Source organism: Haliaeetus leucocephalus, unplaced genomic scaffold (genome assembly GCF_000737465.1).
Source record: "Haliaeetus leucocephalus isolate CR32 unplaced genomic scaffold, Haliaeetus_leucocephalus-4.0 Scaffold173, whole genome shotgun sequence".
Taxonomy (NCBI): domain Eukaryota; kingdom Metazoa; phylum Chordata; class Aves; order Accipitriformes; family Accipitridae; genus Haliaeetus; species Haliaeetus leucocephalus.
The window spans coordinates 10,019,154-10,046,320 of record NW_010972609.1 but is presented as its reverse complement, the minus strand read 5'-3'; the positions used below and the strand labels follow the sequence as shown (position 1 = coordinate 10,046,320).

The following is a 27,167-nucleotide window of genomic DNA, read 5'->3' as shown; positions in this document are numbered from 1 at the left end:
GGATGGGGGGGGAGGTCTTGGGGGGAGAATGTACTCTTCACCCACTTTTTGAGAGGTCTTTCCAATTCCTCTGTTATTTGGGAGAAGGAGATCAAATTCAATATACAAGACATGAAACAGATAGGAAAATAATCCAACAACAAATCTTAAAAATTGCAAATGCCAACAAGTCTCTACAAGTATATTACTGGGCCAGAATGAAGGAAAATCATTGTGAAATAAGCTTTTCTGGTATGCAGTTATAGCAAATAATCATGAGGTGATGCCGAGAACTAGACAAATCTGGTATTCGAAGAATGTTAAAAACACTGAGGTCACAAATGCACACTGTAACTTTAGTACCCACTTCTTATCCCACTATTTTGATATTAAATCTAATTCTTTCTTCATTCTAAGCTTATAAGCCGTGATTTTAATGAACATCTCTCTTGTCCACATGCTATAACGCATGTGGAAAAGGAAAAAATACAGTTAAAAATGCAGTGAGGTTGATTTAGTGTATGCCATTTACAGAAGGGGAATACCACTTGTTTTTAAAATACTACATTATAATGCAGATTTATCAGTAAATTACAAAAGCAGGTATTCTCTCTTGGACCAAAATTTTGAATTTATTTATATTTTTTAGAATAAAAGAATGTTTTCTGCACTCTTACCTCACAGGTAAGCCTAAGATAAAGCACCAAAATCATAATTGCATTGGGCATTTTTAATACTAAAAGCATATTTGCTTGATTATAATCCAGTGTAATATACTGTGTCAATCTACAGTAAGTAATTACATAATCTGACCTTGTCCCACCAGTTTGTTTTAGAGACACACCAGAATGGATTTGGGTTTAACTGCCTTTACTTGGGTAAAGAGCTAAAACTTTAAGTTCTGAATACATGGAGACAGAGGGGGAAAACACCCACAAAGTTAAAGCCAGTTCTTATATTAAATTCCTCACAACTCATTGCAGAATGACAACAGGAATATTAGCAGCTCAGTAAAACAGCAGATCATTTTATTTGGGGGTGGGGGGTGTTATTACACATTATTTATTACATTAAAATTGCTTTATTCCTAATTTTATGTATATACTGGTTGCTTTAGTTCAAGTAACTTGGCAGAGACTCAAGTCAGAATATATATACTTTCAACAAAAAAGAACAAAGATATTTTTCACTTGAGGATAACTGAAAACCTGTTCAGTATCTGAGTGTGATCTGTTTTTCGTATCTCCTTTTGTTGACATAAGTAAAAGATGGTTTCTCATTAAGATAAAGGAACCAGCCAGTGCAAGGAAAAGACAAGCAAGTAGTTTGGGGACACCTGTATGACAAAATCTGGACAGAAAAGTTTCTTCAAAAACTTCAGTAGTACCTTAGTTAGATACATAAATCCAAAAAGACAGGGAGGGGAAAAAAAGTCTCCTCAGGATCATGACATAATGATCAAGTTTATGCTTTTAATATGCAAAGGGGTTTTGTTTATTTATTTTTTTTTCTTGAAGTCATACAAAATGAAGACAGGTACTGCAGTATTTTTATGTGTCGTGGTTTAACCCCAGCCAGCAACTAAGCACCACACAGCCGCTCACTCACTCCCCCCACATCCAGTGGGATGGGGGAGAAAATCAGGAAAAGAAGTAAAACTCCTGGGTTGAGATAAGAACGGTTTAATAGAACAGAAAAGAAGAAACTAATAATGATAACACTAATAAAATGCCAACAGTAGTAATAAAAGGATTGGAATGTACAAATGATGCGCAGGGCAATTGCTCACCACCCGCCGACCGACCCCCAGCCAGTCCCCGAGCGGCGAATCCCTGCCCCCCCCTTCCCAGTTCCTAAACTAGATGGGACGTCCCATGGTATGGAATACACTGTTGGCCAGTTTGGGTCAGGTGCCCTGGCTGGGCATGAGAAGCTGAAAAATCCTTGACTCTAGTCTAAACACTACTGAGCAACAACTGCAAACATCAGTGTTATCAACATTCTTCACATACTGAACTCAAAACATAGCACTGTACCAGCTACTAGGAAGACAGTTAACTACATCCCAGCTGAAACCAGGACATTATGTTAGGGAAACATGCAGAGCACAGGTGACATTACAGTCTTTTTCTTTACCCCCAAAGGAAAACACAGTAGCTACAAGAAACAAACAAACAAACAAAGACAGATGCAGAAATTAAGAAATCTGGTAACAGCAAGAGTCATATCAAAACAAAGGCAGTTGGGATATGGGCCCTTGTACCAGAAGGTGATGGGAGGTGTCATGTCCTATCTTCTCAACTTCCATTAAAATCTGCAAGATTTGTGATATCTGGTCAGGGAAGCTCTTGAGAATATGTTCCAAAAGCCAGTCAAAAGAAGATTCGGGTATCAGTGTTCTTCCTCTTTGCCTAGGTTCACTCTGCAGCTCAGATTTAATGGGTTGCAAACTGAGAAAGAACTACAAACTGTAAAAGGATCATCGTACAAGTAGCATTAACCACAACTAAATCTTGAACTGCCTTTTCTCCAAATCTGTGAAAGTTGGAGCTTTAGAGATCCACGCTAGAGGCCAGTTCAAATGCTTAATTTATTACTCTATTGCTGATATAGAAATAAAATTCCTTTTTAGTTTACCCTGGTATCCATTACAGCTAAATAAAAGCACCTGTTCAAGTGATCCTTTAACAGCCTGTCCTTGAAAAACATACAGACACTGCAACTAAACATACCATTAAGTAACATTCTAACACTTCATAGATCAGACTGCAGCATTAACACTCTCATCTTAGAAATTTGTGACTTCTAAAGGTTTTGGCCTGCACCATCAGAAATTATTAAAATCAGAAATTATTAAAGATCATATTATTAAAGAATTATACAGGAGGAAGAGGGCCATCTAAATAGCCTAGCTACCCTTTATATCTTCTAAGCAGCAAGTTCATTCATAACCTTTTCTTTTTTCCATCTACAAATACCAGGTTTTGTATAAAAGAAAACAATATGCTATATGTTATTAGGAAATAGATAAAAGAGTCTAACAAAGCTGTACAATAAAAACTGGAAGATCTGAAAGTGGTTTTGCCAGTTCCATGCAATTAGTCAAAAGACAGCATCCACACGCCGTACTGAAACAATATTAAGTAGTCTTTGCTTTATAAACAAACAAACCAACATCCCAACCTCAGGATTTATAAATTCAACTCCTTTTGACACTTCAGTTAGCGACTGTGCTTGAGGCCAATGTGCTGCTTTTGAAAAAAATTGGAAATAAGCCTCCAAGTCCTTTCCCTAGGACTCTGCATGGCACAGTCTCAGTCAGACACTGAACCACTGAAATCAGCCACGTTCTCCCCAAGCCTGCATAGGTGTTTGTGCCAGGTGTATTGTTTAGAACACACAGCTGCTCTGCCCTGTACGGAGTCCAGAAAGGAAAACCAGGAGTTACACGAATTGGAAACAGCAAAAAGTCTCTGCACCAATGTTTCTGTTTTGCTTCTAGTTGCATAATACAAGAGCTGACCAATACAGTGAGCTGCAGCACACAGAATATGCAAAATTGTGAAGGGTCATCTTAATATTAATTATTGTTCTTTTTTTTTAATGAACACAACTAGGATACACCTTTTATAACGTATTATGAATAAGCATTTATACTGTATAAAAGCATCTCAAAAGTTTTCAAATTTAAGAAGTCAGGCTTTAAAACTGCTGACACAATTTAACCCAGCAAAAGAAACTGGCATCAAACATAACAAAATTTATAAAAAGAGTACAAATTAAAAGGTTGGTCAAATTGGGGGGTTGGGCGAATATCATGATTTACAAGTACTACTGATCAGATGATCGGAAATTCTTAGCACGAAAAGTATCAGCTTTAACAAAACACAAACCATTAACAAATTTGTTCAGAAAAACATAAAATAGCCTTGATTTTCCATTAGTCTGTTTTCTTGAACTATTAGAAAACATTCCAAACTGATTTATAGTCATAGGAATCAACTTCACCGATAAATTATTTCTGGATTCCCAGAACACATTCAATGACCCAGTTCAAATTTCACAATCTTGTATTCAGCCCAATAGACTGTGTTTGATTAGATGCACATTATCTGCCTTTCTGCTCCTTCACACAACCCTAGGAAGGATAGCTTTGTGACAACTGAATATACAGTTATAATTCAATAGACAACAGTCTTGCTTTCTGGCTCTCTCCACAACCACACAAATTCTCAGCTCCCTGCACAAACACACAGAAAAATCAAAACAAACAACCTCCTCCTTGCCCCCTGAAATTTCAGTCAAAAAATTGCCTACATTACTGCACTTCAGCCATAAAGAAAGTTCCAATTTCTTACAGAAGGCTGACAAATAATTATCTGTAATAACGAGCTGAAACAAAACATGGGTATTTTAAACAACAAATTGGGAAGTGGTTCTGAGGTACTTCACTTCAATGCGTTACTGGGCTATTACATTTGCCTAAGTTTCATTTTCTCTCTTCCTCTCCGGTAGTTACAGGAACCTGATGAAACAGTGACATGAAGAACTCTTCAGAAAAAGCTTGCTGTAGTTAACAGCAAGGACAAACACCTGACAATCATACCTAGAGACCAGATCTCATCTCTCATGGTAATCCACACAGATTTCTTCATTCACCACCATTCTGATGTCTCAGTTTCATTTCTTCCCAATGAGTTACTACTGTCTCTCTCTGCAGAGAAGCAAACAAGCAGGCAGATAGAGAGCTAAAGCCTTAGCTTTTCAGATTAACAAATCCAAAAAGAACCTCAGGAGACTATCCAAGCTATTCCCCTTTTCATGCCCTACTATTAGCTTCACACAAGTCATTCCTCATAGGTATCTAATGTCAAAAACAAATAATACTGCCCCCAAAATTTCATTCTAAGCAGTGTGAGCTCCATCTATTTAAACATTTCTAACTGTTCACACCAAATCTTCTTTGCTAGAATCCACTCACCATTACTCACCTTATTCTTAAAGGACAAGGAGAACAGTTCATTGTCTTCATTTATCCAGTCTTCTCATGTCTAATCTCCAGCCATCTCAAATAGTGTTTACCTTTTGAAAAAAGCTAAACTTCTTTGGTTCACACTTAGCTCAAGATGCACAACACTTGTTTGCCGAGACAAAGGATGGATAAATGCCAACACCTGTATACTACTAACTTAGGGACAGTCAACTACATATGGCAAAAGAAACAACTAGAAAAAAGTAGTTTTATATAATAACAGATCTAGATGTTACAGTGCACATAAATACACCTCTATTCATTTCTGTATATTTAGGAGAGCATCAGAATAGTGCTGTAGACTCAGAAGGTACAGCACTTACAGTACTTTCACTGACTTAAAAGACTACACTGGTTTGTGTCCTTCTGGACAAATTTCTCTTTTGTTGCTTGCATTCCAAACTTACATCATTTGTCTTCAAACAGAATTATTCTGAAATAATTTTCAGTGATGATTGGTTTAAAGTGGAATAGGTCACTTAGAGTAAAGAACCTCTTCTGACGTTAAGAACATGTTCAGCTATTTAAAAACATACAGCATTTTAAGGTTATGTATTGCATTCATCCAAGTTAACTTTCAAGCATAAACAAACATTTTTGGAAAAAGACAAAACATGTCCATAGCCAGGCTATTCTATAAAGTGTTCAAGGAAAATAAAGTTGAAAAGAATCAAAAAATAAAAATTTTTCCATAATTTTTCCTCTTAAAAAAATGAAATATAATAGGATTTCTGCTCTTCAGTTTTGATTTCGGGACACAGAACCCATTTTCATACCATGTGTTCCAGAGTTATATGTTGCTCTCCCTTTTTAGTCTAGACCATTTCTTAGTGCCTCTAAATAAGCATGAAAAATATTCACAAACATTTATGTGTTCACACTGAGTACATACAGATAATAGGATAAAATGACAGGGAGAAAAATTCTTACTGAAACATACTAGCCACAAACCCATTTATTCCAAGGGTATTTTATACTCTAGTCTTGTACCCTGTGAAACTGAAGAGCACAAAGAATGCTCCGTAATCCTGCAGACTCTCAAATCTCAGAGAATCACAGGGGGAGAGAAAAATGCACATCTGTCTGTTGACACAGACAGGACTGTTGAGGGGAAGAACTACAGATCGTTCTCAAATACCTGCAGGAGAGGAATAAGAATGATGATACTGATACAGTTCCATCATCATAACACTATTTAAATGAAGCATAATCACATTTGTATTACTACAGTCAGTGAGTACCTCCATTATCTCCATCATTACATACGGAGCTTTTTTTTTTAAAAAAAAAAAAAAAACAAGGAACATCAAAAAACATTTAATAATCAAAACTGCAGAACCTTCAGGAAAAGCAGGGTCTCCAGGAGACTTCTCACAGACAACTCTACTAGTTATAAGCTGAAAATACCAAGATATCACAGAGATTTGTAAATGTTACACCACAACATGACTTCACTGTGGGTCTCAAAATCTCCTCTGCTTAACTGTTATGAAAAAAAACCCACAAGCAGAGACTTACAGAAATGTCCATGTTGCAGTCTTTCCTCTAATTTTTAAAGAGGGTGAAAAAAAAACCTCATGGAGATGTAACACAGAAACTGAATCACACACAAAGCTTAAATGGAAAAGACTGTCTTATGCAGCCAAGTATTATTTGTGGAGATGACAGATACCAAGAATGAAGAAAACCAACCCAAATCATTCTATGATTCTAAAAACACCTGCAACTCTTAAGAAAGCTTATAAAAATGGCACTCTCCTCCAGAAGATTTGAAAAGAAGTTAACTTACAATACATTGGGGGGGGGGAGGTTATCTTAAAACACCTTGATAGTTATAAAAAAGGTTACACTTCAATACAGTCTATTTTTAATAACCTCCATGGAAAGACTACAGAGTTAAAATTCCAAACAGGTGTCACTTCAATAGTTTATCATTTTTACTAAAAATGTTGACTGTACAGTAAAGTGTTCCATTTTTCTATTTCTTTTTTCCACCCAACTGAAAACAAAGCAAAAAAACGATAAAACATATTAATTGCACCCTTTCACAGTATTAGTCAAGTAAGACCAAGACTACTTGCAAGTCCTTAGATTTCAGTATCAAATTATTTTACCCCACTAGTCTACAAAATCCAGGAGCTAAAATCCACTCAGTAAAAGCAGTGGGATTTTAAAACCAGAATATAACTATTTTACAGCACAGCAGAAACATTACCGTAAAATACACTGCATTTATGGCACTCTAAGATTTCCACTGGAGGCTAATATAGACAAGTTAAAGGAATATAAACTTAGTTCATAATATAACTCCAATAAAGTTAGCCATACTTTTGCTATCATCTGTTTTCTACTAACTGCTGAAAGCACCTGTACTGCAACATGAGAATGAAAGAACACAATGCATTTTTAAGTGCCACACTGAGCTCTGTCATGCAGTTGTTCATTAAATAATTACATATGTAATGATTCTTGAGAGGTAAAAAAAGTTTGACGGGAAAGAGGAAAAAACCTCACCCTTTATTCAGGTCCTTAAAAGCATTAATGTTGCAGAAAAATTGGCTTACAGATCAGCTAGCTAAGACTAAAGCATTTAAAGATTAAACCCCTTAAAACTTTAATCACTTCAGGCCTTAACTGGCTAATCTGCAACACGGTTTGTCTCTTATGTCTTATTTAAAATAAGTAGTAAAATGTTCAAGTATCAGATTTTTTTTTCCTAGAAAAGTTGCCTTACACCAAAGTGGTAAAACAAAAATAACACTAAGTGATTAGCACTTGAATTTTAAAAGTATTACTTTTGACAGCATGTGTAATGATTTTCAGACTCTGCATCAGTAATCTCCAAAACTCTAGGAGTTCACTACAGACATTCTGTTTTTCAATACAACTCTGAAGACAAATTAGCTGGGTTTTGGTGGGGTTTTTTTGATAGCTTTCTTCTCCCCGACCCAATTGTGAAGCTCCAACAGCAGTGTATATTCACTTAAGAACTCAGCTGTCACTCGTAAGTGATGTACGTCATCATGAAGTGGAAATCTGTACAAGACTAAGAAGCTGTTTTTTGTCAAAAGACTGAGATACACTAAGTCAGTCAAAATACAGATATACTTCGAAAATACATACATACCAATCCTTACTCTTGTTTGATTTTTTTTTTCATATCTCTGGTCTCAGGTTGGTTGGAATTTGAAAGATGAATCCAAGGTTTCATAAAAGACATACTTCAAATCTATTTAAGAGTTCATATCTGAAGCTGCTCAAAAGTGCAGAAATGCTAAGATCTGCAGCAAATACAAGGCTCTACATAAAGAATAATATGCTTATTCCAAGAACACGAACTCCTCCTCCTCTAGGAGGAAGCAGGCATCCTATCAGATCTCAAAGGGACACATACAGCCTTTCTTCAGAAGCATTCCTCCTAGCATAACACATGTCCACTGCCTTCAAAGGACTGTATTAAATAACAGTTTTTACAATTACATTTTATAATTTAAGTAATTATTTGGTTAGGTGATTAGCCTGTCTAGAAATGTATGTTCATTTCTATACTTGCACATACTTGAAATGAAAATTACTAATTCATGACACTACTACTAACTACCACCACCACCGGTTACAGTGGGAAATTTTCTTCCCTGCTACTCACAAACTGCACAAATACATTATATCTAGTTTAAACTTAAGACAATGTATCTATTTCTAGGTATGACTTTCGTTGGCCTAATTAACATTAGCCTCCCAACACCGCGTAATGCAGATGACAGTTTAGCTAATTTAGCCCTGGGACAAAAATGAGTTTACAGTGTAACATTACATACCAAAGCTTCCTTCTTTGATATATAACTAATTACGAAGTCTAGAAAGGTATACAGCAAAATTAAAACTTGATTATAAATAAGAAAAATATGCAGAAATGTAAAGCTAACTCATTCAACCAACTTAGTCTCTCAAGGATTCGTTCTACAAGTGAGAACAAGAAGTCCGATTATCCTAATTTTAAACTGTTCTATATGTCTCAAGTGATTTTAGAGGGTTATTTTTAAACTTAAGCTGTATCTGTGTAAAGCTGAAATAACTTCTGAAACAGACAGACTATAGAGGATACCAAAACATGTTCATTTAATATATCATGGTGGGGCAACTATCAGATTGGTATGTTCTAACTGCATTCTTTTGAAAACCAATGACTTAAATGCTTTTCTGAGCCAAATACTTAATTAACTTTAAGAATTAGTATAAATCTCTCTTTACTCCTCAAAGTCAGCTTACTTCCATGAAACCAGAGGAAACTCACTTTGACTTACATTTGTCAGTAAACTGCATATGGACTGCTATTTGTCAATAAACTAAAGATGCTCAGCTTCTGAGCTGAAATTATAAAAAATGTTTCCTATCTTCCCCTTGAATAGCCCACAAAAGGTTCTAGCAAATCAAAGAACAACATCTTACTGCTTTTGAAGTAACAGTCAATATGTATGATATATATTAACAAAAATCATAACTTATTCTCGGTTATATCACACAATTCAACAAATGGTAAAAAAGCATTAGTGCCCTTACTAGCTAGTGTAATTATCAATAATCCATTACAAAAAATTTGAGGTATGTTTCACAGCAATTTGCAGGTGGCTCACTTATCAAAGTTTCTGTATTCAGTTATCAACAGAACAAAGTCAAAACATGCAAAGCCATTAGAGAAATGGTAAATGCAAAGAGTGTAAGATTAAGAAAAATCTCTTTAGGTAATTTGATGAGATGCAGACAAGTAGAAGCTCTAAGAAGATACACTGACCAAGACCTACTGACAGTATCTTTCCCTCAACAGAGACTCATGGCTTTGCTCACTTACCACTGACAACCAGAAGACACATAATTTATTTAACAAGACAAATTAAAACACTTGACTTCAATAAAATTTCATAAAGTATATTTCTGTTGAATTTTGGACAATGTATTTATTCCATAACTTATGTGTTCATTAAACAAGACCAGAACATAGCTAACATGCTACACATATAAAAACAGAAACAGTTTAAGTAACTCTTAATCCTTTAATTCAGAATATATACACACCAAATATAACACTCTTCAGTGAAGTTCAAACTGCAACTACATTTTATAATAACCCAATTCTCTATATATTTATGTCAACTTAACAAAACTACAAATACACTCAAGGCTAAAAGTAAAAGTTGAAATAGGGTCATCATGTTTCCTAGATCAGATGTTCTCAAAATGATCCCTTTTCACTCAGCCAAGTGTCCAAGGTCCATTAGGCACAGTTTTTCCCATGTTAGCTCATTCTTCAAAACTGGGCTCAAAATAATGAAAAATATTATTTGCAGTGGTTTTATTATTTAATTTAAAAATTACCTGCACAACTCCACTCTCTACATTATCTTAATTTGTCTCAGAAATCTAACCACACAAATTCAGGCCCAGAAGTGTGGGGGGCATGCAGGGATGGGGAAAGAGAAGAGCCCTCCACAAAAGTCTCAGATGATTTTGTCTATTAGTTTTTGGCTGGAGCTTGGACTAACGGCATCTCTACAAGCTATGGAGATCACAAGGGGTCCAAACAGGCATTTTCAATCTTAAAGTATTAAAGCTTGGGGTGTGGAGGTGGGCATAGGTCTTTTACACTATTTCCCCCCTGCCTTGTTTCACAAAATGCCATTAACAGCGTGAACGGGAAACAATCATTAGATCACGTCAGCCATTAGATGCCAAGACAAGTTATCTGATTCAACCTGTATTATTTGGCAAAAAAACTTCAGAAAAAAATTCCAATGTCCAAATTCAAGGCAAATAATTCGCTTTACAAAAGAGCCAGGGCGGGGCAGGGGGAGGAGCTGGGCAGCAGTGAGATCTTCACCAATGATCAGCTGAAGATCTCCGTGATTCATGGCAGAAGAACTAACTTTGACAGAAGACAAGACTCAAAAAATCAAATCTCCCTTCAATCCTATCACTAGGCATGAAAAGCTTTGGCCCTTTTTTCCTTCATGAAAACACACTGAAGAGAGCTTAACATGTTTTTCAGATACAAACCACTGCTTTTTTTCCATTTCAGAGAAACCGTGTAATTCCATAAAGATCCTTCACTCAAAGGAGAAGTAGTACACTTAAGAGGATTTTAACTCAAACTACTATGGTGGGTTGACCCTGGCTGGACACCAGGTGCCAACCAAAGCCATTATATCACTCCTCCCTTCTCAGCTAGACAGGGGAGAGAAAATATAACAAAGGGCTTGTGGGTCAAGATAAGGACAGGGAGAGATCACTCACCAATCACTGTCACGGGCAAAACACACTCAACTTGGCGAAAATTAACTCAATTTATTACCAATTAACCAGAGCAGGGTAATGAGAAATAAAACCAAATCTCAGAACACCTTCCCTCTACCCCTCCCTTCTTCCCGGGCACAACTTCACTCCCGGATTCTCTACCTCCTCCCCCTCAGCAGCACAGGGGGACAGGGAATGGGATTTGGGGTCAGTTCCTCACACGTTGTCTCTGCTGTTCCTTCATCCTCAGGGGCAGGACTCCTCACACTCTTCCCCTGCTCCAGCATGGGGTCCCTCCCACGGCAGACAGTCCTCCATGAACTTCTCCAACGTGGGTCCTTCCCACGGGCTGCAGTTCTTCATGAACTGCTCCAGCATGGGTCCCTTCCATGGGGTGCAGTCCTTCAGGCACAGACTGCTCCAGTGTGGGTCCCCCACGGGGTCACAAGTCCTGCCAGAAAACCTGCTCCAGCCTGGGCTCCTCTCTCCACAGATCCGCAGGTCCTGCCAGGAGCCTGCTCCAGCATGGGCTTCCCAGGGGGTCACAGCCTCCTTCGGGCACCCACCTGCTCCGGCATGGGGTCCTCCACAGGCTGCAGGTGAATATCTGCTGCACCATGGACCTCCATGGGCTGCAAGGGGACAGTCTGCCCCCCCATGGTCTTCCCCATAGGCTGCAGGGGAATCTCTGCTCCGGCGCCTGGAGCACCTCCTCCCCCTCCTTCTTCACTGACCTTGGTGTCTGCAGGGTTGTTTCTCTTACATGTTCTCACTCCTCTCTCCAGCTGCCGTTTCTGTGTGCCCCACAACTTTTTTTCCTTCTTAAATATGTTATCGCAGAGGCACTACCACCATCGCTGATGGGCTCAGCCTTGGCCAGCAGCGGGTCTGTCTTGGAGCCGGCTGGCATTGGCTCTGTCAGACATGGGGGAAGCTTCTAGCAGCTTCTCACAGAAGCCACCTCTGTAGCCCCCCTGCTACCAAAACCTTGCCATGCAAACCCAATACAACTACTCATAGAACTAACTGCTATTCATAAATATGTCTACCTTCATTCTCATACACATTTATGTCAACTATTCTATTCTTACCTTCTTTCTCACTTTTTTTCTCCCCAAGGTTTGCCTGTTACCCTCTTAATGATATTAAAGCTGCCCTTAAGGTGACAAACAGAAAATGGTAACACAGCTTTTCTCCTTTCCTTTCCATGAATTAATGTTGATTCATGTTACACTCATCCAAAATCTTGAAAAAACATCCTGCCAAAATCTGACTTTCACAAGTAATTTACTTTAGTGCTTGATCTTCGCAATATCTCTAACTCCTCAATCTTAATTAATTAAAATTTTATTACCACACTTGGAAAGCAAATTAAAATTTGACTAATTTTGCCGACTGGCTGAATAGATAGATGTCCTTAACTTTTAAGTCATCAGATTTCATTTTACTTGGAAAGTTTAAAGTCTTAATGGCTCTGCCTAATGAGTCATTTGAGAACTGATACAGAAATAATGTTTGGTTCAGTCAAGTAAAAAAAAAAGAAAACCAAACAAAAAAACCCCATTTTCCTTTAGAAAGGTATTTCTTGTAGTGCTAACATCCTACAATTAAACTTAAATGGGAAATATAACATTTGGGTACAGATACATCACTTAAGAAGCTTCATTGCCCTAAGAGAAGTTGTGCTCATTTATTTCAAAACATCACTGGAAGTCAGACACATTACTTCCTTTGAAATAGGTAAGGAAGATTTGTATGACAAAATAAATCTTAATATGACTCAAACTCTTGCAGTTGTTTAAGGCAAGATCAAACCACCTAGTTCAACCCCAAGAGAGTGGTTAAAAAAAGAAAACACCCCTAAGCCTTGGCATCAAAGTTGGTTTCTCTTCTAATGAACTACAACTATAGTGTGTACTATATAAAAAAGCCACTTATCTGAACTCGGTCAGCAGTCATCAAGCACAAGCACATGCTGGCTAGGCATATATTAAGTAGAGAATTACCAGCTATAGCAAACATCAATTGCTATACAAACTGGTATAATGTTGTAACAGTAGAAACACTTCAGAGAAAGCAGGAGCTTCTATTGTTTCAGCACAGCACTACATTGCCAAATGCAGTATTATGCAAGCATACCACAAACACTGTAACTGTCCATCACGTGTATCAGAAATAATGCTTACACCACTAATTAATGTATGACATCCCCCCAAAACAAGGCTTATACTTCACTATGAAGAAATTAAAACCACACTATTGAAGAAAACGAGCAACCAGTCGCATACACCAGCACACAGTGAATTACATAAACCTCTGCTACACCAGAGAGCAAGCAGTAAATACTCAGATCCTCTCCTCTGTCTTTCACTGGAAAAGACAACACATGGCCAATGGCATGTTACGACTCAACAAGTGAGCTGAGCACTGGTTGAAAGGTATCATACTGGTAAAAGCTTGCTATGTTTGCTGTATGTGTAATAAATTCAGTGAAGAGTCAGTGTCTTTGTCCTCTGCAGCTGATTTTGTCCCACAGTACAAAGACTTCTATTGCAACATTTCCTACAGGCCACCTCCTTCTCTAGCTCATCCTGTCCCAGAAGTTCCTAAGTTCACGGCAGTAAGAGTTTCACTATGATTTCTCAGAAACCTAATTTGCAGAGTATGACCACAGTATTTCATTTCTCTGCAGGATTTTGAGAGCCATATGTTTAATGAACCCCTGATCTGGATGAGTAAGATAACCTCTTCACTGCATCTCACAATATGAAACCAAGGAAGGGTAAGAAGTGGCACTCAGTGAATTCTCAGAGAGGGCATTTAAAATAGATCACTGTATACTAGCCTTGTTCAGCGTACTGTTTTTGTAAGCACCCATTATGCCATCTGTCAAGGACAGAATACTGAGTAAAAACTGACCATTTTAATCAAGCCAGTTTATTGGGATATTAATTTTAATTTTTTTAAAATCTACAATATACAAATACACATTTGTATTTATTTGAACATGACAATGAAAAGTCATCTGCCATCTGAAGAATGCTTCTAAAAACATAGTCAGTGATAAACTTACTGACACAAATAAACATTTATTTTAAACACACCACTTCTAAATTTGCAGCAGACATTTTCTGTATTCTAGGAATATCTACTTAGCGGTACAGACCAGAATAAATTCTCTTCTGTTAGCCAAAATTGTTATTCTTAAAGCTATTATCTATCCGCTCTACTCATGTAATTTCTATCCATTCCCTGTCAGGTTAGATAATACAGATTATGACATGAAGGCAGATGTACCTTCCAACTGTATGTGAAAGAAACTCCAAAAATTACAAAATATAATGCAAACTTACCAACTCTATTCCCTGTGGAAAAGGAGTGTCTTCCCAGTCCTTCTGAGGAAATCTTTGTATTATTTTTCCCAAACCTTCTGTTGGGCCTGCTGAAAGATAAAATTCAATTACTTAAAGGCAAACTGGTGAAATTTAAATCACCGTAAATATGAGAATATTTTCAGAATATACTCAACATTAGGAAATGTTTCACCACAAGAGGCAGAACAGGCTCCTCAAGTGTGTCCTGCAACTCATATAATAAATACAATCTTAATATTCTCCAGTAGTAACATAAGGAGTCACTACATGAAATGAAGCTGCAAGCTGCATCCAGCCAATGCCCATCATGCATGTTTTCAAAGTGACAGATGACTACCGGTAATTCTAGTCTCTCTCTACAAACAGTAACAAATTAAAAACTAATATAATGGATAATGTGATATTTTAAAAAGAAATCAAACATTTGTCAACAAACAGTCTTTAAAAAGAAGTCTATAGATTAAAAATCTACATGATTTATCCAGGACACTCTAGTTCCTTGCCAGTGTTTCTAGTTGGTTTCCTTGGACAAGTCAGTAGTCACTTTCTACACAGAAAGGTGTAGAGAAAAACTGCCGATTTCTGATAACTTCGCTGATGCAGAAACACCACAAATATTCAACTGTAGCATCCCGTCATCCTGAATGGTAGAGGAATGCACGTACAAACACGAATTTTGTTCTTTACCCGCTGAAGTCCTGGAGTAAATATGGAAAAAATAATAACTTTTTTTTTTTACTGTATTTTAGCTCTGGGATACACCACAACATAATGTGGCAAAGCAAAAGCAATTTTTACACTAATCAATACTATTCTGAAGGAATGCTGAAAGCTAGGACCTTTTTGTACTGAGCCACTACACAACATAAAGCATGCAATCAATAGCCTTCAACTTATGTTTTCCACATTTAAAGCATGGTACAATAGTAGGAAGAATGATCTTTTCTCTTGCACAAATCTTGCCTTTTCCTACAGAAGAAAAACAAATTCTCTGTTTTATCTTACAAATATACCAAGCAAATAGAAAATTTAATATTATTCTGATTTCTGAAGGAAACTGCTTTAACATGGCCAAGTATTTCACATGCACAAAGACCTGTCTAATATTCCATACGCATTTTAAATCCAAGAAAACAAGATATCTCTAATAATACTACCTATCCATCAGTCTTCACTCTAGCAATTTCTGCTTCTCTTGGATGATTTCAACATAATTTCAGAGGTAAGCAGACACAAAACACAAACATGCTTGCAAGTCAATTGCTGGGCGGACACGAGAGGCCCAAATTCCTATTTCCTCCTCTACTCCGAAAAGAAGGAAAAAGCAGCAGAGCTGAACAGTTACCTCTTCTGTAAGGCAGCAACCACCCAGGCAATCAGCAGTTACATTCAAACCAGCCAAGCAGAGCACACACAGCTCTAAACTACCACTGTATTTGCAGTCTCTTACCCCGTGTGTGGATCATAGGAGAAACAGGGTAAATAAGGAAGCAAGCTGATACCACTGCAAGCGTGAATAAAAGTTTGATTTAAAATCAAACCAGATACTTAGGAAACCAGTTTTCATTAAACTACACATAAAGCTTCCTAAATAGCAAAGTTGAAATTTGCAACCATTCAAAATATCTTTTCATAGTTTTAATAATCCATGCTGACCCATCACATTCAATTGGATCACCCTTTCTCTAAAGTTGTATTACAAAACTTTGAGATTAAGCATTAAAATTTTTAAACATTTTCTTGTGAAATTCTCAGAGCTATACTTCAATATTATGAAACAGTACAAATTCTGCATTAGTAGTAGCAGTCCATATGTGTTGCTTCCTCTGCAGACACCCAAGCAGCAGCAATGAATACATTATTTTCCTGGCTTTACCATAAAAAACAATTTTCAGTCTGACACAATTCAAGTCTGCTAGCATAAAGCAATTCATAAATCAATGCTATGGTGGAAAAAAAATACGCTTCCTTTAGGCTTCCTGTTAATTTACAGTTTGAGTTTGCTTCTATCTTAAAACCCACAAAAAATTTTACAAGGTGTTTAGGTAGAATCAATCTGACAATTTAATAATAAGAATTTTCTCCAGTTTATGTACTTTTAACTTAACATACTATGATTTTCTCTTGAAAAAAGATTTAGCAACAGATGTTCTTGGTACAATGGGCATATGAATTACACAGAGTAAACTCCAAACAGCAATCTTACCCACAAGATAGCACATACTGATTACGATTCCCAAGGGCAGCATGCTGCAGAACTGCAATCATTCTACAAGTGCCTGGCAGTAGTCTCAGAAGCGTGTCTTTAACTTTCCAGATGCCTGCTGGAAATACAACACAGCAGTGAGTAAACAACCTAGGAGGTTCCTGGAGTGTGTGGAAGATAACTTCTTGACACAGCTGGTGGGTGAGCCAACCAGGGGAGGAGCCTTGCTAGATCTGTTGTTTACAAACAGGGAAGGACTGGTGGAAGGTGTGATGGTCGGAGGCCGTCTTGGGCTTAGTGACCGTGAAATGATAGAATTCTCAATTCTTGGTGAGGCAAAGAAGGTGGTCAGCAAAACCACCACTATGGACTTCTGGAGGGCAAACTTTGGCCTCTTCAAGGCACTGGTTGAGAGAGTCCCTTGGGAGATGGTCCTGAAGGGCAAAGGGGTCCAGGAGGGATGGACATTCTTTAAGAAGGAAATCTTAATGGCTCAACACCAGGCTATTCCCATGTGCTGCAAGTCAAACCACCAAGAAAAATGACCGGCCTGGCTGAACGGGGAGCTTTTGCTAGGAGTCAAGAAAAAAAGGAGAGTTTATCATCTCTGGAGGAAAGGGCGGGCAACTTGGGAGGAGTACAGGGATCTTGTTAGATCATACAGAGAGGAAATTAGAAAGGCAAAAGCTCAGCTAGAACTAAACCTGGCCACTATTATAAAAACATTTTTTATTGTCCCTTACAAATATGTTAACAGTAAAAAGAATCCCCAGGAGAATATCTATCCTTTAATGGATACAGAAGAGAACATAGCCACCAGCGATGAGGAAAAGGCTGAGGTACTTAATGCCTTCTTTGCCTCAGTCTTTAATAGGGAGACCAGTTATCCTCAGGGTACTCCACCCCTTGAGCTGGAAGGTAAGGATGAAGAGCAGAATATACCCCACTTAATCCAGCAGGAAATAGTTAGTGACCTACTATGCCATCTGGACACTCAGAAGTCTATGGGACCTGATGGGATTCATCCAAGAGTACTGAGGGAACTGGCGGAGGTCCTTGTCAAGGCACTCTCCATCATCTATCAGTGATCCTGGTCAACAGGGGAGGTCCCAGAGGACTGGAGGCTTGCCAACGTGACGCCCATTTACAAGAAGGGTCGGAGGGAGGATCCAGGGAACTACGGGCCTGTCAGCCTGACCTTGGTACCGGGGAAGATTATGGAACGGTTTGTCTTGAGAGCGCTCATGTGGCAAGCCCAGGACAAGCAGGAGATCAGGCCCAGTCAGCATGGGTTTACGAAAAGCAGGTCCTGCTTGACCAACCTGATCACCTTCTATGACCAGTGGATGAGGGAAAGGCTGTGGATGTTATCTACCTTGACCTCACACCAAGGCCTTTGACACTGTCTCTCATGGCATACTCCTTGAGAACCTGGTGTCTCATGGCTTGGACAAGTGTACTCTTCGCTGGGTGAAAAACTGGCTGGATGGAAAAGCCCAGAAGGTTGTGGTGAATGGGGTGAAGTCCAGTTGGCGGCGGGTCACAAGTGGTGTTCCCCAGGGCTCGGTGTTGGGCCCCGTTCTGTTTAATATCTTTACTGATGATTTGGATGAGGGGATCGAGTGCACCCTCAGCAAGTTTGCAGACAACACCAAGTTGGGAGGCAGGGTCGATCTGCTTGAGGGTAGGGAGGCTCTACAGAGAGATCTGGGCAGGCTGGATCGATGGGCTGAGGCCAATCATATGAAGTTCAACAAGGCCAAGTGCTGGGTCCTGCACTTCGATCACGACAACCCCATGCAGCGCTACAGGCTTGGGGAATTGTGGCTGGAAAGCTGCCCGGCAGAGAAAGACCTGGGGGTGCTGGTTGACAGCTGGCTGAATATGAGCCAGCAGTGTGCCCAGGTGGCCAAGAAGGCCAACAGCATCCTGGCCTGTATCAGAAATAGCGTGGCCAGCAGGAGCAGGGAGGTGATTGTTCCCCTGTACTCAGCACTGGTGAGGCCACACCTCGAGTGCTGTGTTCAGTTTTGGGCCCCTCACTACAGGAAAGACACTGAGGTGCTGGAGTGTGTCCAGAGAAGGGCAACCAAGTTGGTGAGGGGCCTGGAGCACAAGTCTTATGAGGAGCGGCTGAGGGAGCTGGGGCTGTTTAGCCTGGAGAAGAGGAGGCTGAGGGGAGACCTTATCACTCTCTGTAACTGCCTGAAGGGGGGTTGTAGTGAGGTGGGTGCTGGTCTCTTCTGTCAGGTGGCTGGAGGAGGAAATGGCCTCAAGTTGCGGCAAGGGAGATTTAGGTTAGATATTAGGAAAAATTTTTTTACTGAGAGGGTTGTCAGGCATTGGAATAGGCTGCCCAGGGAAGCGGTGGAGTCACCATCCCTGGAGGTATTCAAAAAGGAAGTAGACGAGGTACTCCATAGCATGGTTTAGTGGGCATGGATGATAGTTGGACTCGATGATCTTGAAGGTCTGTTCCAACCTAAATGATTTTATGATTCTGACCAGCAGTTCTCCCCACTTCATAATCTCAGATTCCCTTGTTGATCCATCCATCCCAATTCATTTGGTGAGGTGACAGGCGGTGCAGGAGGTTGGGGTCATGCACATAGCGGTTTTATTCTGCTGTTCCTTGCCTCTTGGTCATTTTCTTCTGCCAGTACAGATCTACAGACTAGAGTCCCGCCAGGGGTGTCCCCAACCCGGCACGCATCACGAGTGGCCAGCGTCCCACAGGGGGTGTGCTTCCTCTGGCATGGAGCACCTCCTTCCAAGAGCGTGTCTCTAACCGTGTCCCCAGCAAAGTCCCCTTTCACATCTCCTGCCTCTCATGGCTATTGCTCTATCTTAAATACACGTAAGTACATGTGCCACCAGCTCCTCTAGCTGGCTGAGGTTTTGGCACACACTGGGGTCTTTACACCAGTTTCAAAGCTGGCTGGAAGCAGCTGCGACTGGCACAGGGTAGTTCCTCACCTCCTCTTGTACAACTGGCCCCCTGTTCCCAAAACTTGGCAATTTATGACCAGTACAGCTATTCCTGATTTTTCAGTCTTGGAGGCCACCGTTGGGAAAACACTCTTAAAAAAAGAAACACTTTCTATCTACCTCTAGTTCAAGTGCAACTGATTTGGTATCCAAGTTTTCACAAAAATTAGAAAACGATCCTTTTCAGAAAGGCTCACAGAAGTCTCAAAAACATTCCAGATATTAAACAAAGATAACAGCCACAGCAGTTAAGATGAATCTTCAGAAAATCATCAACTTAAATGTAAGGAAAGATCAAAGTTAGAAAAAAGAGTTTACGGAGGAATGCATGAAGGATACATCATAGAAATGCAACATTATAAAAGGAAAAAAATTAAAGTGTATAGTTCCATACCCAAGATATGAACATCAGAAAAAATAAGTATTCACATCCATCAGATGTGAAAAGAAAAAAAAAAAAAGAAAAAAAAAAAAAAAAAGAGCTGTTAATCCTTCCACAGAAACGTCCTGTAATAGAGATTTACAAATCTACTTATAATGCATAAAATCTAACTTATTTCACATGGTTTCTTAAATTGTATACAATACAGATAGATGGGAGACACTCTTTCCAGTGTCAAAGAATTTGGTTTGTTTTCAGGTGGGGGCGGGGAGGGGGGAGGATTTGGGGATTTTTTTTTAATGAATCTGCACTCCTAAATCAGGGCAATTCTTCAAAATCTCGGAGTTTTATATGTTTGCAATCACAAAGTAAAATTCATTGTAATTTGATACATTTGGAAAAGAAATAAAATTATTATTTTCAAATACACATGTTACTGCACTGCAACTTGCATTCTTTGCGAAATTTAGACCCGGGAACACTTGAAAGAACCTCCATTCTACAGGCAGTGAAGACCTAGCCTGCTCTGGCCACAAGAAGCTTCTTACTTTGATTGGAAGTGTACTTCACCCAAATACAGAAATTTACATTTAATCCTTATACAGAAGCAAAAAGATAAAGAGAAAAGGTCTGTCTTACGGACTCTTCTACTTTACACGAATACAAATACAAAGTAATTCACTTAACGCTGCTGCTTTCACCAGACAAGTAACAGCCTTTGGCCATTTTTTTCTGATAAAAATAAAATAAGGTGATTAAGATTTTACCATGAATAAGTTTTAGATCCCAACCATGTTCCCTCCACTCTGTACCTATCCTTTCCAAAGTCTTCTTTCAAGGCCCTTTCATTAATTCTTAACACTAAAAGGACATTCCTTCAATATCCAAGTGAAATTCCTATTAACTAAAGCTAATTAACCAAATGTGGCACCACATTAAAAACACACACACACTGAACAGCCAGTGAACACCAGTAGTAATCTCCTCAGTTAGTGCCTGCCAGTATCTGTTTTACAGATCCCAGATCTACAAAGATTCCATATGTCATATGTTTTGCTCTTCATTCCACTCCCTTTATTGAGAGTGACAGGAAGAACTGCCATTCATTAATATTGACACCTTGTCTTTAAATTGGAAAAATAGGTTATTTGGGGTTTAATGGATTCAGATAGCCACAGCCACCAAGAAGTACCTTTGTATCATCAATATAAAAACTTCTATCTTTTATCTTCTATCTTTTGGTATCCTTTCAAATAATGTGCAAGCTGCCCAAAAACCTAGTGGAAACCCCAGAGCTAGCACTGCTCACTGAATTCAAACCAATTACACAGAACTTTCTGGAAGTTTTTGAAACCACTTAAACTCAGATATACACATCACTCGGACAACAAACTACTTAATATAGTATACATGTGTGGGAGCACAGCATGGCAGATCACTGCATATTAACAATGTGTTCCACATAAAAGAGTAATTGCTTTCATTATTAATTATATATGCAAAACATGCATGGCAGTAACAAGAACTCAAAAGACATATTTCCAAAAAAACTACTGCCATTACTGTTGTTAAACACCCATATTGTTATCTTCATAAAGTTATTCCTACAAAAGCAAAACTATTCTTATACTTCAACTGAAGTATTTTGCAATTTTTTTCTTTAATTTTGTAGTAAAATATTTATATGTCATATAAAGTAGGGTAAAAAAATTGTGAAGATATTGCAGCAATTTTGAAAGTTGTAATTTTAGACCTATAGCAATGAATTGCAATTTCATTCTCATGAAGAGTGCCAGGTAATAATAATCATCATGACCACCCAACAGTATCTTTACCTTTAAGATGGCTTAACTCTTTAATACATTAAGACTCAAAGCTGACCACACAGTAAATCAGGCTTCTAATTTTTAGACATTACATTCTTGTCCCCGTACAATACATACACATAGTGAATTTGCCCAAGACCAAAACTGAAATTTCAGCCTATAAGAATGCTGAATGATCAATCTATACCTTCAGCTATTAAGGAAAAGGCAACTTTACTCCCCAGCTAACCACTTCTGATCTGCCCTCTTTCTCCTTCCCCTTTTCCCAGCTTTTTCTTTAAACAATACAAACTTGCAACACATTAAAATTCTGGCATAATTTGCTGGTTCCTGAACCCTAGTCTTCTAGACTCCCTTCTTATATAAATCTTTCCCCATGAAAGGTCACATGCCATCTCTTGCTTGCCCTTGAAATTCCAGAAGCGAGCTGTTAATGCAACTTACATTCCAAATTAATGAGAACTGTGATAAACTCTGTCTTTTCTCTTACAAACCGCTGATAAAAATACATTTGAGCTCTAAGTATTGTTAATCGTACATGCAAGGCTTTGAATGTAAGCACATTGGTGATCTCTTACAAAAGATACCATTTTCACATCTGCGCAGAAGAAACACACTACAGATCACAGAGAAAGAACATCAGCAATTATGCCACACTAAATACTTTAAAACGACCATTATAGATCCTACACATAAAGTTAATAAATCATTTTGAGTATTCAGAAGTACAACTTCACACATTCAAAGTTAGAAACATACTGTCAGTGTGAAAGACACAGATGGAGGTGGTGGAGTATAGTACCGCTTATCCTTCTTTTCAAAACAGTACCTAGTGCTAAAGAGATCACCAAAATCTGCTGCAAAGTAAAATCCTTTTCATATCAAAGCTCTTAAACAATGTGAAACAGCAAAAGTTTTAAACTATTGAGGATTCTTGTCACTTTTTGGAAAAGCTCTTCATGGAAGCATGAAGACAATTCATGTTCCATCTTATGCCTCCATTTGTAAAAGGGAATAGAACGTACCTGAGGTCTCCCCATACCTTTAAAAACATCTCTACAGAAATCTTGATGCCAGAAGACAGAAATACCACAAATGATATCCCCATTTTAACTCACATCCAATACAGAAGTCAGAGCTGGAACCGAAGTGAACAAGAGGCCAAAGGAGAACTAACATTAAATACTTAAAAAGAAAAATATTTCTTTGATGGGCCTAAAACACATGGCACGAAGTTCTGAAAAAATCTGCTCAAGCCCATTACAGCACATCACTACGTGCCTCTTAAAGTCTGAAGTAGCCTGGACATTGAAATTTACATAAAGAGCATTTAACTCTGATGTATTCTAGAGAAGAAAGATTTTATTGCAGCCTAACAGCCACAAAAGGTTAAACAAAATGTTGGTACTTTTAGGAAGACAGAGTGAAGACAGGCTTCCCACAATGACCACAGACACTGTTTGTACAACTGGCAAAATTCATAAGTCAGTTGTTCATCTTAATCAAGTCAAAGAAATACATGCAACAATCTTGGGAACTTGAACAACAGATGTTCCAGAGGCTTGCCATATTATCAAGGATACAACAAGTAATAGGCTAAGATGATCCTCAGGCCCTTTTCATTGTACACAGGAAAAATTTGTTGAACTTACCAGAAAAAAAAGTAGTATTTCAATCTTCCCCCAGATGTACTGGCGCTGCTAGTCAGGACTACCTGAAATACTTGGACGGTCCAAATTCCTGAATGCCTTGATATATATTTGATTTTGGTACTTCTCTATTTTGCAGAGCTGGTAACCCATCTCATACACAGGGGAAGGAAGCATAGAGAAAGTGATCTATGCCCCCAAAGTATGTACAAGAAACAAGTTCAATCAATACCACCTAAACCTTAGATTAGCACTTTATTCACAGCATCACCCTTCCCATTACTGCAATAGATATTCTCCTGTGCAGGTCAACTATGATCTTCATTATTCCTGGGTATCAGAAAATATTTGTAAGCTTTGTAAATAAAGGAAGAAAAATATTCTAGCTTGTATTTTAATTAAGCTGAAGCTGGGGCGGGGGGGATGGGGAGGTGCAGAATATGGCAATACGTGGTATATCTTATTCCACTAAACCAACAGGTGTTTCTGCTGAAACCATAAAAATAGGTTTGAAAAGTCTGGGGAAAATTCACATTTAAGGATGAACTTAATCCACTGAAGTTGTATCAATGCAAAGTGAAACGAAAACTGATAAATGCCATAAAAAGCAGAAGAGGAAGGAAATCAGAGAAAAGGGAAGCATGGGCAGAATGAAGAAGGAATAAATAGGGATGTTATAATCATCACCATAGGTTAGATGGGTATTTACCTACTGCAGTGGTGTCCCTCTAATACTCCTTGGTATTACACACAACAGCACTGACTGACAGTACACACAATGATTTGGTCAGCCAGGACTCCATCAGCTTCTAACCTCTCTGAAGGGCCACATACCAAACGTCACTAAGTCAGTATTATACCTGAAAAACTGTTAGTCATGCAAAGTGCCGTCTCATTTTGAAAGCCGTGCTTAAGACCAAAATCTTAGCGACCAGTTGCAATGACTTCATTGACATTTTTTAACTGCAAGTTCTGTAAAAAATTATTTCTTTTTGCTGCTGTTGCATCTACTTCTTTTAAGAGCCCATGTAGGAACTTCTGCAATAACATGAAGTGTCCTTTAAAAAGCTTTTCTGTCCTAGGACCTATGAAGGTATCAGTTACTATTGAGAACTTTTCAGTACCATCATCCTCCACCTTTCACTAGGATTCCAACTCCCCCAAAATTTTATCTGGATAAGTTACTGATACAATTACCACAGCTTGGCTGTAACAGCTGGATCTCAGGACTCTTCCTTCCAAATAGATGTTTGGGACATGATATACTTCTGGACATACACTGTATTTTTGCTGGGTGGACAGTAACATGGCTTTACAAAAGTCTTAAAAGGAAATAACAGACAAGAGAAAACAACCGTGAATGTTAAAACATTTTCAAGTTACTCCCTACCCAACGGTTGGCATAATATTCAAGAAATTGGAAAAAAGCTTGGGGGGGCTGGCAGGGAGAAAGTTTCATCCTCACCGACAATTCCCCTTCTTGTTTGCAAACAAATCACTTCCGCCAGCTTCTGTATAGGAAGGAAAGATCAAACTTCAAAATAAATGTTCTATGTTAAACAAACATTCTTTTGAACACAGTGAACTGAGCAAGACTTCCCAGCTGTCTCGGAAAAATCTTTTTAATTTATTTTCAAGGAAGGTATAAAAATTAAGATGACGAAACTGTACTAAGCTTTGTACTCTGAATCAATGTCTTAGAGCTTCTCAGACTGCTCACAGAAAAAAAGAAAATCTAGGCAGCTTCCCAGTTCTAACGAAGAATATATATTGCTTTGCTTTAGAAGTAACACTGGCCTATTTATTAAATCTGATTTCTGTTTTCAGTGAGTTATCTTCCTCCCACAACCACCCTTTGATTTATCTTTAAATGATACACCCAATAATTAAAAATTAAGCTCCACTTTGACATTTCCTAAACATAACTGCAAGATTAGAATTTTACCCTAAAACAATTTCACATTTTCAATATCATTATTTCAACATATTAATCAACACCATTTCAGCATACAAAATTTGAATACGTTATACAGAACTAGCTTGAGTAAATACTTCTACCTTTTTTATTTTTGGTTAGTTAGTTTTTTAATCAAACACAGATTGCAAGGTTAGAATAAGTATACAGATATTTACACAGTCCAGAGCTGTAAGTAGCTGTAACTGTAATCTGATTTTGCTGAGTATAAAGAAAAGCTATTCACACTCTAAAATCCAGCAAAGAAACAACTTCACAAAAAGGCTTTCTATATTTACTCTTAAAGAAGTCCATTCACCTGCTAAAACTTATTTTTCTAAATCACTTTACAGGAGTATAATATGTAAGGAAGAATGTATCTACAACAGTTCTTCTGTATCAGTACACATTTACAGGATTCCTGAATATGAAGATTCAGGTCTAAATGCAATAACCCTAAACATGTTGAAACACTTGTTTTACTTTTTATTTTAAGTACAAGCATGTTTTAACTTCTATTTTTTTTTTCCCCTAGGAGCAGAGTAGAAAACAAAGCTAAACTGGGACCAGGGGGGAGGGAATCCCACATTTATTTTACTGCCTATATGCTATTTGTTCAGATATACAAAGTAACATCTTATAGCTTCTGGAAGTGTCTAATCATGCTTGGTAATAGTCAGAAAAAGTCATAATTGTATCTATGAACAACATTATACAGGTAACAATCCTAAAAAAAGTTCAGGCCCAGCAAACTGAATATGCAAATATATACTATGCTCTATTGAAAATGTTAAGAATATAGTTTAGGGGTTTTTTGAAATCAACATCATTCATACCTGTGTAAACATTTACAAACAAGGTTACAAAGCCAACATAAAAAGAGATTCCTTCTGTGACATTCTATGGAAATGTGAGAGAGTCATGTGACAAAGGAAAAAAAGACAATGCTGCTTGAAGGAATTTCATTTTAAGTGCCATCTAAGGTATCATAACAAATTATTCATTTTGAAAACCCATATATATGATCATGAAATTAAATTTTTAATAGGTCCTTCCAGACCCTGCAGAATTTAGGCAAGTTGCAGACTGAATTCTATATTAAAAGTCTGAAGAAGTTTCCTAATATAGCAATTCTATTTTCATTTTAAAAAGTGCTAAATAACAAATTAGAGTAAGGGAAAAAATCAAGTCCACCAAAAAAACCAAACAAACAAACAAAAAAATCCACAAAACTTCAGCACAAAAAACCATGGAAAATCTGGATGAGGAGAGGAATAAGTAGCACTGAGAGCAACAAGCTACTGAAGCCTGAATTCCTAAAGGGCTTGACCCCACTCGTTAGAATCTCAGTCTAATAAGGTCTGAGCACTGATAAATTTTTCTTACACCTGTAACACCTGCTCCACAGCAGTCTGATGTACAACAGCATTTTTGTTGTTCTGTAAGCTTTTTCTAACTTTGAATACTTGTACAGTTCTTCTATCAGACT

The 27,167-nt window shown here is 38.1% G+C and overlaps 1 protein-coding gene across 1 annotated transcript in view; it reads right to left on the bottom strand.

The window, feature by feature from the left end:
* The window catches only part of SBF2 (SET binding factor 2), a 290,062-nt gene that overhangs the window by 223,685 nt on the left and 39,210 nt on the right, over positions 1–27,167 (bottom strand). Inside the window, exon 2 of the mRNA XM_010563796.1 lies at positions 14,653–14,741. Within this exon, the coding sequence (XP_010562098.1) occupies positions 14,653–14,741 (89 nt within the window). The remainder of the gene's footprint in view (positions 1–14,652; positions 14,742–27,167) is intronic.